The 16830-nt window shown below is 36.7% G+C and overlaps 1 protein-coding gene across 11 annotated transcripts in view; it reads left to right on the forward strand.

Annotated features, from left to right (window-relative positions):
- Nucleotides 1-16830, forward strand: part of OMA1 (OMA1 zinc metallopeptidase) — a 163814-nt gene that overhangs the window by 19836 nt on the left and 127148 nt on the right. For all 11 annotated transcript variants that reach the window (XR_013401597.1, XM_015140686.3, XM_077955483.1 and 8 more), the window contains one exon: nucleotides 219-293. Coding sequence is in view for 10 of the 11 variants with exons in the window: in XM_015140686.3 (XP_014996172.2) it covers nucleotides 219-293 (75 nt within the window). In the remaining variant the exon portion in view is untranslated. The remainder of the gene's footprint in view (nucleotides 1-218; nucleotides 294-16830) is intronic.

Consider the following 16830-nt stretch of genomic DNA (forward strand, 5'->3'; position numbering starts at 1 on the left):
TCTTACCATGTTTTTAAAGTATTAATTTCTAATCAGGGAAATAAAGGCTGTGTTTATATTTTATATTATGGAGTTATTTTAATGTTAGTAGACAGTATAGGAATTTTATCCTAGATACTCCATGAAACTTTAAAATAAAAAAAAAAACTTCTCTTTGTTACTCCTTTTGTCATGAAAAAATTGTCTTAATGGAGCTTTTCTGTCCTGTTTCTTCTTAGTATATGTTTAATAGACCATACAGCAGAAAATTGGAGGCTGAAGCTGACAAAATTGGACTACTGCTTGCTGCAAAGGTAAAGTGTTTAGTAGTTGAGAATACATAATGCCCTTTCCAAAGTGAAAGATAAATGTGTGTTATTTTAATGAGGCTTGGCATAAGCAGAGAATGACAATTGGACTGTATTAGCGCTTTACGCAATTTCTGTTAATCTAGAAATTTGAAGATTATGGACCTTGAAAGAATGTATAACTGAAGATACTCAATTCCCTTCTATATTTAAAGCTGTATTTTGCCTTAGACAGAATCCATAAGATTATAGTAATTATCAGGTTCTATTAAAAGAAAGTCAGTTCTTGATTAGAAATAATTTTTTGCATGTGTAAATTTTTTTATTATAGACATATAAATTGAAATTTTAAAACATTTGAGTATGTAATGTGTCATCCCCTCTGGCCTTTTAACATTTGTTGCCTCTGGAAAGCTAATGCTATCTTTATTTTACTCCAGTACTCCAATATTTTACCCCTTTCCTCTCTGATGTAAGGAGGCTTTTTGAGTAAACAGGATGATAGGTAGTTGTTTCCCCCACTTGAAGACAGGTTAATCCTGTTGTAGCTATGATCTTGGCTAAGCAAACTGATTTTCCACCATTTAAATAAACAGTAGACAAACAGACATTTAGATTATTTTTGTTGTAGCAGATGGCTTTTTATTTTTTATTTTTTGCTAGCCATAGAGAGCAGCTCTGGGCCTTTACTTTTATTTAAGTTGACTTTGTTCCTGTCTACTTAACAGGGCACCTGGCAGCTATTTTCAATCACCTGTGATAACTGAGTGTTATTAGTAGCATTTAAGATTAGAAGTAAAACTGCATTTTAAAAAATGAGTGAAAACAATGCCACTTCACATATTAAATTCAAATTGTATTTGATCCTTTGTTATGTTTCTGGTAGTTGTTAAAACTATAATCATTTTATTTGAACCTCATAAGTTTTATGGATTTAATTTTGTAAATCAAGGTATTACTCCTTCACAAAAGCAAAATCAGTTCTTTGAATGTTAAATAAATATGGTTAAGTGAATTATCAGACTGCATACACTAATAAGTTCCCAAATAAGGGGGCTACAGATTGGCTGTATCAAGAATTTCCTAATTTTAATGTACTACAGTCTGTCAAATTTTCCCTATATGTTAAGTGTGTTCTGTGTTCTGGTTAGGAAATCTTTGTTTATCTCAGTAAGTTATTCCTGCTTTATTTCTAAGGAACTTTACTATTTTTAAAATATATATTATGCGGAGGAGGGCAACATCTTTTTTTTTTTTCCCATATGGATAACTAATAGACTCGGCACTGTTTATTGAAAAAAGTCATCTTTTTTTCACCAGACTTCTGTGTCTCTTTGTCATAAAGGTGGGTGTATATATGAGGTCTCTTTCTAGACACACTATTCTGTTCCATTGGCCTGTTTATGTTTCCGCCAATATCATATTATCACTGTAACTTTGTAGTAAGTGTTGATACCTGAAGCTTCTGTCCTCCACTGTTTTTCTGCAGAATTGATTTGACTATCCTTGGACCTTTGCATTTCTATATACATTTTAGAAACAGCTTATTAAACTATACATACATAGAAAAACACATGGGGTTTTGACTGGAATTATATTGCATTTCTACATTAATTTGGGGACACTTGACTAGTGTCTATAGTATTGATTCTTCACGTCTATGAATATATTTTCCCATTTGTTTTGATGTTTAATTTTTCTTGGTGTTTTGAAATTTTTTTGAATGTAGGAATTACACATCTTTTGTTAGATTTATTGCTAAGTGTTTGATGTCATGATAAATAGTGTCATTTTTAAAGTAAATTGCTTGTATATAAAAATCCAATTGATTTTTATAATTGGCCTTGTACCCAACAACCTTTATTTCTTCCCTTCCAATCTGTATACAGTTGACTCTTGAACAGCATGTTTTTGAGCTGTGTAGATCCACTTATACGCAGGATTTTTTTCAATAGATGTATTGGAAAGTTTTTTGGAAATGTGCAACAGTTTGGAAAAACTCAGATGAACCACGTAGCCTAGAAATACTGAAAAAAATTAAGAAAAAGATATGTCACAAATGCATAAAATACATGTAGATATTAGTCTGTGTTATAATTTGCTACCATAAAATACAAATCTTTTATGAAAATTTATCAAAACGTGTGCCTACACAGACCATACATGGTGCCATTTGCAGTTGAGAGAAATGTAAACAAATGTAAAGATGCAGTATTAAATCATAACTGCATAGAATTAACTGTGATACCTATTGTACTACTCTTATAGTTTTGTATTTACTTCCTGTTGCTATTGCAGTGATCTCAAATGTTGTGAATATCTGCTTAAAACACCATTAGACACTAATCATCTCCATGTGAGCAGCTTTCTTTCCAGTAAATTGAGTATCTTAATAAATGGTCTCTTGCAGTTCTTGCATATTTTTCATTGTGTTTCGTACAATACTATAAACACCTTGAATAATACCATGAAACCCGTATGAGTTGCTGCTAGTGATACTGGAAATGTTCCCAAGAAGTAAACTCATGATATTACAATAAAAAGTTGAGTTGCTTGATATATACTGTAGATTGAGGTCTGTAGCTGTGGTTGCCTGCCATTTCAAAATAAATGAATCCAGAATAAGGACCATTGAAAAAAGGAAAAGAAAATTTGTGAAGCCATAGGTGCAACTATACCAGCAAGCATGAAAACCTTGCACTTTTTGCAAAAGACTTTCATCTTGTATAGAAGATGCACCCTTTATGTGAGTGCAGGATTGCCATAAGAAAGGCATATCTATAGACTGTAATATGATTCAAGAAAAAGCACAAAGTCATTATATTACAACTTAAAAGGAAGATGAAAGATCTAAAGCTGGAGAATTTAATGCCAGCAAAGGATGGTTTGATAGTTTTAGAGATTTGGCTTAAAAATGTCAAGATAACAGGAGGAGCAGCTTCTGCTGACCAAGAGGCAGCAGATGCGTTCCCAGATGCTTTAAGAAAATCATTGAGGAGAAAGAACAACTGCCGGGACCGGTTTTTAATGCAGGTAAAACTGTGCTATTTTGGAAAAAAGATAATGCCGTAAAGGACATTTATTAGTAAGGAAGAGAAGTGAGCATCAAGATTTAAGGCAGAAGGAATATGCTAACTCTACTATTCTGCGGAAATGGAGTTGGATTTCTAAGTACTTTCCTTATCTATAAAGCTGGTAACCCCTGAGCCTCTAAGGAAAAAATACCAACTGCCAGTCTTTTGGTTGTATAGCAAAAAGGCCTGCTACACAATGAGAACGCTTTTTCTGGATTGGTTCCATCCATGCTTTGTTCCTAAAGTTAAGAAGTATCTTGCCAGTAAGGACTGCCAGTTCTTTTTACATTCTCAATTCCTCTGGCCACCTAGAACCCCATGAGTTCAACACTGAAGGCATCCAAGTGGTCTACTTGCCCCCAAACACAGCATTTCTAGTTGAGTCTCAGATCAGAGGGCCATAAGGACCTTTAAGCCTCATTACAGCAGGGTACTTTAGGGAAAGGTTGTTACTGCTATGGAAGAGAACCCCCACAGAACATCATGAAAGTCTGTAAGGATTACACCACTGAAGATTCCATCATTGTTATAGAAAAAGCCATCAAGCCTGAAATAGTAAATTGTTGATGAAGCAGACTGTCCAGATGTTGTGCGTGACCACACAGAGTCAGTCAAGAAAATGATGAAAAGATAGTGGATATGGCAAAAAAGGTGGGGAGTGAAGGGTTTCAAGATATGGATCTTAGAGAAATTCAAGAGCTAAAAGAAACACCTTGTCAGAGGAATTAACAGAGGATGACTTGATGGAAATGAGTGCTTCCAAAATGGTGCCAGGTAGAAAAGACATAGTAGTGCCAGAAAACAAATTGACATTAGACAATCTAGCAGAAGGATTCTGATTATTCAAGACTACTTTTGACTTATTTTATGACGGAAATTACAAAGTATTTCCATTAAGTTACACGGATTCTGCCTGCCTCTCCTGTCTCCCGTTCTGCCGCTGCCACCCCTGGAACTGCAAGACCAACTCTCCTCTTCCTTCTCAGTCTATTCAGTGTGAAGACAAGGATGGAGACATTTATGATGATCCACTTCCACTTAATGAATAGTAAACATATTTTCTCTTCTTTATGGTTTTCTTAATAACATTTTCCTTTCTGTAGCTTTATTGTAAGAATACAGTGTATAATACAACATACAAAACATGTTAATTTACTGTGTTACTGGCAAGGTCAACAGTAGGCTATTAGTAGTTAGGTTTTGGGGGAGTCAAATGTTATATGTGGATTTTTGACTGCACAGAGGGGTCAGTGCCCTTAACCTCCGTGGTGTTCAAGGGTCAAATGTACTTTTTAATTTTTGCTTTATTGCAATAGCCAAAAACTTTAGTACAAAGTTGGTGATGGGCAACTTTGTATCTTCCTGATCTTAGGGGCAAGAAAGCATTCAGTATTTCACCATTATGATATTTGTAGTAAGCTTTTTATCAAATGAAAGAGTTTCTCTTCCATTTCTAATATCCTAAGATTTAAAAAAATTATGTATGTATATTAAATTTTATCAAATGCGTTTTCTGCATTTTTTCTTCAACTTTTAAGTTCCGGGGTACCTGTGCAGATGTGCAGGTTTGTAGCATTGATAAACATGTATCACAGTGGTTTGCTGCACAGATCAACTCATCACATAGGTGTTAAGCCCAGGATCCGTTAGCTATTCTTCCTGATACTCTTCCTCCCCTTGCATTTTCTGCCTGTATTGAGATGATTATATGATTTTTCTCCTTTAATCTGTTAATGTGGAAAATTACATTAATTTTTTAAAAAGTTAAGCTGCTATTTTGGGGAAATCCATTTTGTCAATTATCCCATAATATATTGCTAGAATTAGTTTAATGCTTAGTTTAGAATGTTTATCTCTATGTTCAAAGGAGATAGTCGCCTAGAATTTTCTTTTCTTGTAATGTCCTATCAGGTTTTAGAATGAAAGTTATGCTGGCCTCATAAAATTGGTCAGGGAAGTGTTCTTCATTTTCTCTTCTCCAGAAGAGTTTTTGTAAGATTAGCTATATTTAGTTTTTAAATGTTTGGAGAATTCCTGGGTAAAGCCATATAGGCCTAAAGATTTATTTATGAGTTTGTCTTTAATTATGGATTCGGTCTCTTTAATAGATATAGAACTATTCAGATTTTTCTGTTGTTTCAGTTTTTGTAGTTTTTCTAGGAATTTTTGTTTAAATTTTCAAAATGATTGGCATAAAGTTGTTTTAATATACTCTTATTATATTTTAATGTCTGAAGGATACTTGTATTTTACAGACATCTTTTAAATGTCCCCTTTGTTAATATTGGTAATCTGTGTCTTGTCTTTTTTTGCCAGATTTTATCACTTTCATCAATCTTTTCAAAACCATCTTTTGGGTTTGCTTATTTTCTCTATTATATTTGTTTTCTGTTATGTTAGTTACCATGTTTTTTCTTGTGTGTTCATTATTTTATTCTGCATTCATTTTTTGGGTTTCATATGCGATTCTTTCCCTAACTTAAGATGAATACTACCATCATTTATTTTAAACTCTTTTTTTCCCCTATTACGTACATTTAAGGCCATACATTTTCCTCTGAGAGCATCTTTACTTGTTATGTTGCAAGGGTTGATATGTTATTTTTTCGTCAGTTTAAAATGTATTCTTGTTTTCACTGTGGTTTCTTCTTTGACTCATGGGTTAATTAGAAGTATATTGCTTAGTTTTTGAACATTTGATGATTTTTAACGTTACCTTTTGTGTTCAACTTCTAGCTTAGTTACACTCTGATTGAATAATACACTGAATGATTGGAATCCTTTGAAAATTGTTGGGTCTTGCCTTGTGGCTCAGGGTGTGATCAATTTTGTTAAAATGATGTGCACTTAAAAGTGGATCCTGCCGTTGTGGGTGCAGTGTTCTGTGAATGTCAGTTTTGCCAAGTTTGTTCATTTTGTTGTTTCAGATCTTCTATATTCTTGCTGATTTTGTTTTCCTTTTTTTTTTTTAGTTATCAGGAGATGTTTGGTAATATTTCATTATGATTGTAGATTTTTCTTTTCTTCCTTTCAGTGCTATTAATTTTTGCCTTGTACATCTTAAAATATCTTTGGTATACATACTTGTTAGATTGTTAGATTTTCCTAGTGGATTGATCCTTTTCTCACAATAAAATCACTCTGTCTTTAGTAATACTTCTTGCCTGATGTTCACTTTTTCCTTTTAGTATTGTTATTTCAGCTTGCTTTCAGTTAGTGCTTGCATGGTAAATCTTTAATATTCTCTTATTTTCAGACTTCCTGTGTTCTTACGTGTGTAGCTCTTGTAAACAGAACATTGCTGTTGGTTTTATCTTTGCCCTTTTTGGGGAAAAGTTAGTCTATTTGTTTAATTTGCGTTTCTTATTTATAATTATTTATATAATGTGGAACATTTTTATATGCCTATTGGCGCTTCATTTATATTCCTTTGTGAATTATCTTCTCAGATATTTTTTTCCCATTTTCAAATTGGACAAAGAAGTTTATGTTCTTACTCTTGAGTTGTAGGAGTTTTTCATATACATGCCAGGTCCAAGTTCTTTGTCAGATATGTGTCTTGCAAATATTTTCTTTCATTCTGTGACTTGCTCTTTTTTTATTTTTTTCAACTTTTAAGTTCCAGGGTACATGTGCAGGTGTGTTACATGGGTAAATTGCACGTTGCTAAGGTTTGGTGTACAAATGATCCTGTCCCTGAGGTAGTGAGCATAGTACCCAAAAGGTGGTTTTTCAACCCTTGCTCCCTTCCTACCCTCCTCCCTCTAGTAGTCCCCAGTATCTGTTGTTCCCATCTTGTGTCCATGTGTAGTCAATGTTTAGCTCCCACTTATGAGTGAGAACATGCAATAGGCTAATCACTTAACCTCTGTCTGTCCATGTATCAGAATGTATGTTTTCTACTACCTATCTTGAAGTTCATTAATCTTGTTTTTAGCTGTATTTGTTCTACATTAAACTCGTATTGAGTTTTAAATTTCAGTTACTTTGTCTTTTCATTCTAGAATATCCCTTTAATTCTCTTTTATACATTTCAATTCTTTGGTGAAATTATCCATTTTGTCATATGTTTCTTTGTTTATATTTTCTTGAATATGTTAATCATTTTTTTTAAAAAATTCATGTTAACTCTAATATCTGTATTATCTTTGGGTCCATTTCTGTTGTCTGTTTTTGCCTTTGGTCTTGTTTCTTGGCATGGTTGCTTATTTTTGATTGAATGCTGGATATTTCATATAAACAGTTCTCTTGGCTTTGAATGATATGTTTTTTTTCCATCAGAGGGATTCTCTGTGCTAAGTGGTCACTTAGAGCATAGCAGATCTCTTCACTCATTCAGAGCCTGAGCTGAGTTTGCATAGGCTGGGATGATGAGCTCTACTGTAAGATGATAGGATAGCGATCTAGCTCTTTCTTTGGGGAACCTTCCCATAGAATATATATCGGCCTTTTCTCTGTGGTCATTCAAGTGTCTGCAGATGAATCCTGTAAAAACTGGCTGTTGGATATACCCCATTTACCCTGATGTGATTACTATACATTTCATGCCTGTATCAGAATATCTCATGTAACCCATAAATATATAACCTAGCAAGTGCCCACAAAAATAAAAAATAAAAAACAAGCAAAAAAACTAGCTTGTCATTGTTTGAGGATTGGCAGTGGAAAAGGGAGTAGGGTTTTCCCATTAATTGTGGAGACTTTTAAAAATTCTCTGTTATGACCCTTGTACCTCAACCTTTCTTTCTTGGATGTCAAATACTAAATCTGGGATCTCTGTAGTGTGGGGTAATCAACCAGTTGCCGAAGAAGCGAGCGATAAGTGTAGATATAATGCATTAACTCTGGAACTATACTGCCTAAGTTTGAGAATCTGCTTTGCCAGAGAGAGTACTAGCTGTGTGATTATGATCAAGTTATTTATTGTTTTTGTGCCTCAACTTTTGTCATCTGTAGGATAGGAACAGTACTTGGACCTATCTCATACACTTAATACAATTAAAATTCTTAGAGCTTCTGTCTTTTAGTCATTCGTCTTTTTAAAAAAATTTTCTTATTTTTAAAATTATTATACTTTAAGTTCTAGGGTACATGTACACAATGTGCATGTTTGTTACATATGTGTACATGTGCCATGTTGGTGCACTGCACCCATTAACTCATCATTTATATTAGGTATATCTCCTAATGCTATCCCTCCCCCCCGGCACCCCACAGCAGGCCCCAGTGTGTGACGTTCCCCTTCCTGTGTCCATGTGTTCTCATTGTTCATTTCCCACCTATGAGTGAGAACATGTGGTGTTTGGTTTTCTGTCCTTGTGATAGTTTGCTGAGAATGATAGTTTCCAGCTTCATCCATGTCCCTACAAAGGACATTAACTCATCCTTTTTTATGGCTACATAGTAATCCATGTGTATATGTGCCACATTTTCTTAATCCAGTCTATCATTGATGGACATTTGGGTTGGTTCCAAGTCTTTGCTATTGTGAATAGTGCCACTATAAACATAAGTGTGCATGTGTTTATAATCCTGTTTATAGCAGCAAGATATATAATCCTTTGGGTATATACCCAGTAATGGGATGGCTGGGTCAAATGGTATTTCTAGTTCTAGATCCTTGAGGAATTTCCACACTGTCTTCCACATGGTTGAACTAGTTTACAGTCCCACCAAAAGTGTAAAAGCGTTCCTATACACCAATAACAGACAAATAGGGCCAAATCATGAGTGAACTCCCATTCACAATTGCTACAAAGAGAATAAAATACCTAGGAATCCAGCTTACAAGGGATGCGAAGTACCTCTTCAAGGAGAACTACAAACCACTGCTCAGTGAAATAAAAGAGGCAACCTACAGAATGGGAGAAAATTTTTATAATCTACCCATCCGATAAAGGGCTAATATCCAGAATCTACAAAGAACTTAAACAAATTTACAAGAAAAAAATGAAACAACCCCATCAAAAAGTGGGCAAAGGATACGAAGAGACTCTTCTCAAAAGAAGACATTCATACAGCCAACAGACACATGAAAAAATGCTCATCAACACTGGCCATCAGAGAAATGCAAATCAAAACCACAATGAGATACCATCTCACACCAGTTAGAATGGCGATAATTAAAAAGTCAGGAAACAGGCTGGGCGCAGTGGCTCACGCCTGTAATTCCAGCACTTTGGGAGGCCAAGACGGGCGGATCACGAGGTCAGGAGATTGAGACCATCCTGGCCAACACGGTGAAACCCCGTCTCTACTAAAAATACAAAAAAAAAAAATTAGCCGGGTGTAGTGGCAGGCGCCTGTAGTCCCAGCTACTCGGGAGGCTGAGGCAGGAGAATGACGTGAACCCGGGAGGCAGAGCTTGCAGTGAGCCGAGATTGTGCCACTGCACTCCAGCCTGGACGACTGAGTGAGACTCTGTCTCAAAAAAAAAAAAGGTCAGGAAACAACAGGTGCTAGAGAGGATGTGGATAAATCATTTATCTTAAAATGACTGTCTGCTATCTCCTCTTTATTTCACAAATACATTGTCTCAAACCCAGTATGTTCAATATTAAATTCTTACTTTCTCCCTACACGTGTTTTTTCTTCTGGTCTCCCTTTTCCCAATAAATATATATATTTGCATTTCTTATTTATAATTATTTATGTAATGTGGAACATTTTTATGTGTCTGTTGGCGCTTCATTTATATTCCTTTGTGAATTATCTTCTCAGATATATTTCCCATTTTCAAATTGGGCAAAGAAGTTTGTGTTCTTATTCTTGAGTTGTAAGAGTTTTTCATATACGTGCTAGGTGCAAGTTCTTTGCCAGACAGGGGTGTTGCAAATATTTTCTTTCATTCTGTGGCTGTGTCAGCCTCCTGAGTAGCTGGGATTACAGGCATATGCCTGGCAAATTTTGTACTTTTAGTTGAGATGGGGTTTCTCCATGTTGGTCAGGCTGGTCTCGAACTCCTGACCTCAGATTATTCACCCTCCTTGGCCTCCCGAAGTGCTGGGATTACAGGCATGAGCCACTGTGCCTGTCCTGATACTCACTTTCTTCAGATAAGACTTTAAGAAGACATTGACCAGAATTTTCCTCCAGACTTCCCTTTCTCACCTGACCAGTCCCCCACTTCGGATTGACATTTAACGTTAATACAATCAAAAGACAGTTTGATCTTACAGACCTAGGTGCTAGCTCTTCTCTGATCCATTATGATGATTTTCATTTATTAATTGAATGTAATTAATTTCCAGATTATGGGGACATATAATATCTTCATGGACATTAGAATTCAAGAGACAGTAATTTAATAATTTTAACAAAGTTTGAAGTATTATGAATTGGAGATACAGGAAACATTCATTCTGTGGGAGAATATAGCAGAGATGTAACTTGAGGGATCAGGAAAACTTAGTCTTGGGATTAGACTGAGAAAGAAATAGTTAAAATGGAGATCCAAAAGATAAATAGTAATTATCCTGATGATATTGATAGGTGTAATGTTTGGCATGGTGTCTTCAAAGGCAAGAGAAACAATGGCTTATTCCAGGAATTGAAAATTTATTATCGTTAACATGTCAGCAGAGTTCAGGAGCACCAATGGCAACAGATAAAACTGAAGGGTAGGCAGAAACTTCTTTATTAGTAATTTTAAGGATTTTACACCTTGTGTAGCATAGGGGTCAGGACTTTGGGTTCAGTAGTCCAGATGTGTGTTTGAGCTCTTGTCTCCTCCACATGACTGTAGCAAATCACTTAACCTATTCAAATCTGTTTTATAGTCTGAATAGTGAGAATAATAATAGTACTTCCATCAAAGGGTTATTTTGGGTATCCTGGACTTGATTCTTTTTTTTTTTTTTTAATACTGTTATACTTTAAGTTCTAGGGTACATGTGCACAACGTGCAGGTTTGTTACATATGTATACATGTGCCATGTTGGTGTGCTGCACCCAAAACTCATCATTTACATTAGGTATATCTCCTAATGCTATCCCTCCCCCCTTCCCCAGCCCCACGACAGGCCCCGTTTTGTGATGTTCCCCTTCCTGTGTCCAAGTGTTCTCACTATTTAATTCCCATCTGTAAGTGAGAACATGCGGTGTTTGGTTTTTTGTCCTTGCGATAGTTTGCTGACAATGATGGTTTCCAGCTTTATCCATGTCCCTACAAAGTACGTTAACTCATCCTTTTTTATGGCTGCGTAGTATTCCATGGTGTGTATGTGCCACATTTTCTTAATCTAGTCTACCATTGATGGACATTTGGGTTGGTTCCAAGTATTTACTGTTGTGAATAGTGCCACTGTAAACATAAGTGTGCTTGTGTTTATAATCCTGTTTATAGCAGCATGATTTATAATCCTTTGGGTATATACCCAGTAATGGGATGGCTGGGTCAAATGGTATTTCTAGTTCTAGATCCTTGAGGAATTGCCACACTGTCTTCCACAATGATTGAACTAGTTTACAGTCCCACCAACAGTGTAAAAGTGTTCCTATTTCTCCACATCCTCTGCAGCACCTGTTGTTTCCTGACTTTTTAATGATCGCCATTCTAACTGGTGTGAGATGGTATCTCATTGTGGTTTTGATTTGCATTTCTCTGATGGCCAGTGATGATGAGCATTTTTTCATGTGTCTCTTGGCTGCATAAATGTCTTCTTTTGAGAAGTGTCTGTTCATATCCTTTGCCCACTTTTTGATGGGGTTGTTTGTTTTTTTCATGTAAATTTGTTTAAGTTCTTTGTAGATTCTGGATATTAGCCCTTTGTCAGATGAGTAGATTGCAAAACATTTTCTCCCATTCTGTAGGTTGCCTGTTCACTCTGATGATAGTTTATTTTGCTGTGCAGAAGCTCTTGAGTTTAATTAGATCCCATTTGTCAATTTTGGCTTTTGTTGCCATTGCTTTTGGTGTTTTAGACATGAAGTCCTTACCCATGCCTATGTCCTGAATGGTATTGCCTAGGTTTTCTTCTAGGATTTTTTATGGCTTTAGGTCTAACATTTAAGTATTTAATCCCTCTTGAATTAATTTTTGTATAAGGTGTAAGGAAGGGATCCAGTTTCAGCTTTCTACTTATGGCTAGCCAGTGTTCCCAGCACCATTTATTAAATAGGGAATCCTTTCCCCATTTCTTGTTTTTGTCAGGTTTGTCAAAGATCAGATGGTTGTAGATGTGTGGTATTATTTCTGAGAGCTCTGTTCTGTTCCATTGGTCTATATCTCTGTTTTGGTACCAGTACCATGCTGTTTTGGTTACTGTACCCTTGTAATATAGTTTTAAGTCAGGTAGCATGATGCCTCCAGCTTTGTTCTTTTGGCTTAGGACTGTCTTGGCAATGCGGGCTGTCTTTTGGTTCCATATGAACTTTAAAGTAGTTTTTTCCAATTCAGTGAAGAGTCATTGGTAGCTTGATGGCGATGGCACTGAATCTATAAAGTACCTTGGGCAGTATGGCCCTTTTCACGACATTGATTCTTCCTATCCATGAGCATGGTATGTTCTTCCATTTGTTTGTGTCCTCTTTTATTTCATTGAGCAGTGGTTTGTAATTCTCCTTGAAGAGGTCCTTCACATCCCTTGTAAGTTGAATTCCCAGGTATTTTATTCTCTTTGAAGCAATTGTGAATGGGAGTTCACTCATGATTTGGCCCTCTGTTTGTCTGTTATTGGTGTATAAGAATGCTTGTGATTTTTGCACATTGATTTTATATCCTGAGACTTTGCTGAAGTTGCTTATCAGCTTAAGGAGATTTTGGTTTGAGACAATGGGGTTTTCTAGATATACAGTCATGTCATCTGCAAACAGGGACAATTTGACATCCTCTTTTCCTAATTGAATACCCTTTATTTCTTTCTTCTGCCTGATTGCCCTGGCCAGAACTTGCAACACTATGTTGAATAGGAGTGGTGAGAGAGGGCATCCCTGTCTTGTGCCAGTTTTCAAAGAGAATGCTTCCAGTTTTTGCCCATTCAGTATGATTTTATCTGTGAGTTTGTCATAAATAGCTCTTATGATTTTGAGATATGTCCCATCAATACCTAATTTATTGTGAGTTTTTAGCATGAAGGGCTGTTGAATTTTGTCAAAGGCCTTTTCTGTGTCTCTTGAGATAATCATGTGGTTTTTGTCTTTGGTTCTGTTTATATGCTGGATTATGTTTATTGATTTGCATATGTTGAACCAGCCTTGCATCCCAGGGATGAAGCCCACTTGATCATGGTGGATAAGCTTTTTGATGTGCTGCCGGATTTGGTTTGCCAGTATTTTATTGAGGATTTTTGCATCAATGTTCATCAGGGATATTGGTCTAAAATTGTCTTTTTTTGTTGTGTCTCTGCCAGGCTTTGGTATCAGGATGATGTTGGCCTCGTAAAATGAGTTAGGGAGGATTCCCTCTTTTTCTATTGATTGGAATAGTTTCAGAAGGAATGGTACCAGCTCCTCTTTGTACCTCTGGTTGAATTTGGCTGTGAATCCATCTGGTCCTGGACTTTTTTTGGTTGGTGAGCTATGAATTGTTGCCTCAATTTCAGAGCCTGTCATTGGTCTATTCAGAGATTCAACTTCTTCCTGGTTTAGTCTTGGGAGGGTGTATGTGTCCAGGAATTTATCCATTTTTTCTAGATTTTCTAGTTTATTTGCATAGAGGTGTTTATAGTATTCTCTGATGGCAGTTTGTATTTCTGTGGGATCAGTGGTGATATCCCCTTTATCATTTTTTTGCTACATCTATTTGATTCTTCTCTCTTTTCTTCTTTATTGGTCTTGCTAGTGGTCTATCAGTTTTGTTGATCTTTTCAAAAAACCAGCTCCTGGATTCATTGATTTTTTTTGAAGGGTTTTTTGTGTCTCTATCTCCTTCAGTTCTGCTCTGTTCTTAGTTATTTCTTGCCTTCTGTTAGCTTTTGAATGTGTTTGCTCTTGCTTCTCCAGTGCTTTCAATTGTGATGTTAAGGTGTCAATTTTAGATCTTTCCTCCTTTCTCTTGTGGGTATTTAATGCTATAAATTTCCCTCTACATGCTGCCTTAAATGTGTCCCAGAGATTCTGGTATGTTGTGTCTTTGTTCTCATTGGTTTCAAAGAACATCTTTATTTCTGCCTTCATTTCGTTATGTACCCATTAGTCATTCAGGAGCAGGTTGTTCAGTTTCCAAGTAGTTGAGCAGTTTTGATTGAGTTTCTTAATCCTGAGTTCTACTTTGATTGCACTGTGGTCTGAGAGACAGTTTGTTATAATTTCTGTTCTTTTCCATTTTCTGAGGAGTGCTTTACTTCTAACTATGTGGTCAATTTTGGAATAAGTGTGATGTGGTGCTGAGAATAATGTATATTCTGTTGATTTGGGGTGGAGAGTTCCGTAGATGTCTGTTAGGTCTGCTTGGTGCAGAGCTGAGTTCAATTCCTGGATATCCTTATTAACTTTCTGTCTTATTGATCTCTCTAATGTTGACAGTGGGGTGTTAAAGTCTCCCATTATTATTGTGTGGGAGTCTAAGTCTCTTTGTAGGTCTCTAAGGATTTGCTTCAGGAATCTGGGTGTTCCTGTATTGGGTGCATATATATTTAGGATAGTTAGCTCTTCTTGTTGAAATGATCCGTTTACCATTATGTAATGGCCTTCTTTGTCTCTTTTGATCTTTGTTGGTTTAAAGTCTATTTTATCAGAGACTAGGATTGCAACCCCTGCCATTTTTTGTTTTCCATTTGCTTGGTAGATCTTCCTCCATCCCTTTATTTTGAGCCTATGTGTGTCTCTGCATGTGAGATGGGTCTCCTGAATACAGCACACTGATGGGTCTTGACTCTTTATCCAATTTCCCAGTCTGTGTCTTTTAATTGGAGCATTTAGCCCATTTATATTTAAGGTTAATATTGTTACGTGTGAATTTGATCCTGTCATTATGATGTTAGCTGGTTATTTTGCTTGTTAGTTGATGCAGTTTCTTCCTAGCATCAATGGTCTTTACAGTTTGGCATGTTTTTGCAGTGACTGGTACCAGTCGTTCCTTTCCATGTTTAGTGCTTCCTTCAGGAGCTCTTATAGGGCAGGCTTTATGGTGACAAAAATCTCTCAGCATTTGCTTGTCTGTAAAGGATTTTATTTCTCCTTCACTTATGAAGCTTAGTTTGGCTGGACATGAAATTCTGTGTTGAAATTCTTTTCTTTAAGAATGTTGAATGTTGGCCCCCACTCTCTTCTGGCTGGTAGAGTTTCTGCCGAGAGATCTGCTGTTAGTCTGATGGACTTCCCTTTGTGGGTAATGCAACCTTTCTCTCTGGCTGCCCTTAACATTTTTTCCTTCATTTCAACTTTGGTGAATCTGACAATTATGTGTCTTGGAATTGCTCTTCTCGAGGAGTATCTTTGTGGTGTTCTCTGTGTTTCCTGAATTTGAATGTTGGCCTGCCTTGCTAGGTTGGGGAAGTTCTCCAGGATAATATCCTGCAGAGTGTTTTTCAACTTGGTTCCATTCTCCCTGTCACTTTCAGGTACACCAATCAGATGTAGATTTGGTGTTTTCACATAGTCCCATATTTCTTGGAGGCTTTGTTCGTTTCTTTTTACTCTTTTTTCTCTAAACTTCTCTTCTCGCTTCATTTCATTCATTTCATCTTCAATCACTGATACCCTTTCTTCCCATTGATCGAATCGGCTACTGAAGCTTGTGCATTTGTCACGTAGTTCTCGTGCCATGGTTTTCAGCTCCATCAGGTCATTTAAGGACTTCTCTACATTGGTTCTTCTAGTTAGCCATTCATCTAATCTTTATTCAAGGTTTTTAGCTTCTTTGCGATGGTTTTGAACTTCATCCTTGAGTTTGAAGAAGTTTGATCGTCTGAAGCCTTCTTCTCTCAACTTGTCAAAGTCATTCTCCGTTCAGCTTTGTTCCGTTGCTGGCAAGGAGCTGCGTTCCTTTGGAGGGGGAGAGGCGCTCTGATTTTTAGAATTTTCAGCTTTTCTGCTCTGTTTTTTCCCCATCTTTGCGGTTTTATCTACCTTTGGTCTTTGATGATGTTGACATACAGATGGGGTTTTGGTGTGGATGTCCTTTCTCTTTGTTAGATTTCCTTCTAACAGTCAGGACCCTCAGCTGCAGGTCTGTTGGAGTTTGTTGGAGGTCCACTCCAGACCCTGTTTGCCTGGGTATCAGCAGCAGAGGCTGCAGAACAGCAAATATTGCTGAACAGCAAATGTCGCTGCCTGATTATTCCTCTGAAAGTTTCGTCTCAGAGGGGTACCTGCCCGTGTGAGGTGTCAGTCTGCCCCTACTGGTGGGTACCTCCCAGTTAGGCTACTTGGGGGTCAGGGACCCTCTTCAGGAGGCAGTCTGTCCGTTCTCAGATCTCAAACTCCGTTCTGGGAGAACCACTACTCTCTTAAAAGCTGTCAGACAGAGACATTTAAGTCTGCAGAGGTTTCTGCTGTCTTTTGTTTGGCTATGCCCTTCCCCCAGAGGT

Source organism: Macaca mulatta, chromosome 1, assembly GCF_049350105.2.
Source record: "Macaca mulatta isolate MMU2019108-1 chromosome 1, T2T-MMU8v2.0, whole genome shotgun sequence".
NCBI lineage: Eukaryota > Metazoa > Chordata > Mammalia > Primates > Cercopithecidae > Macaca > Macaca mulatta.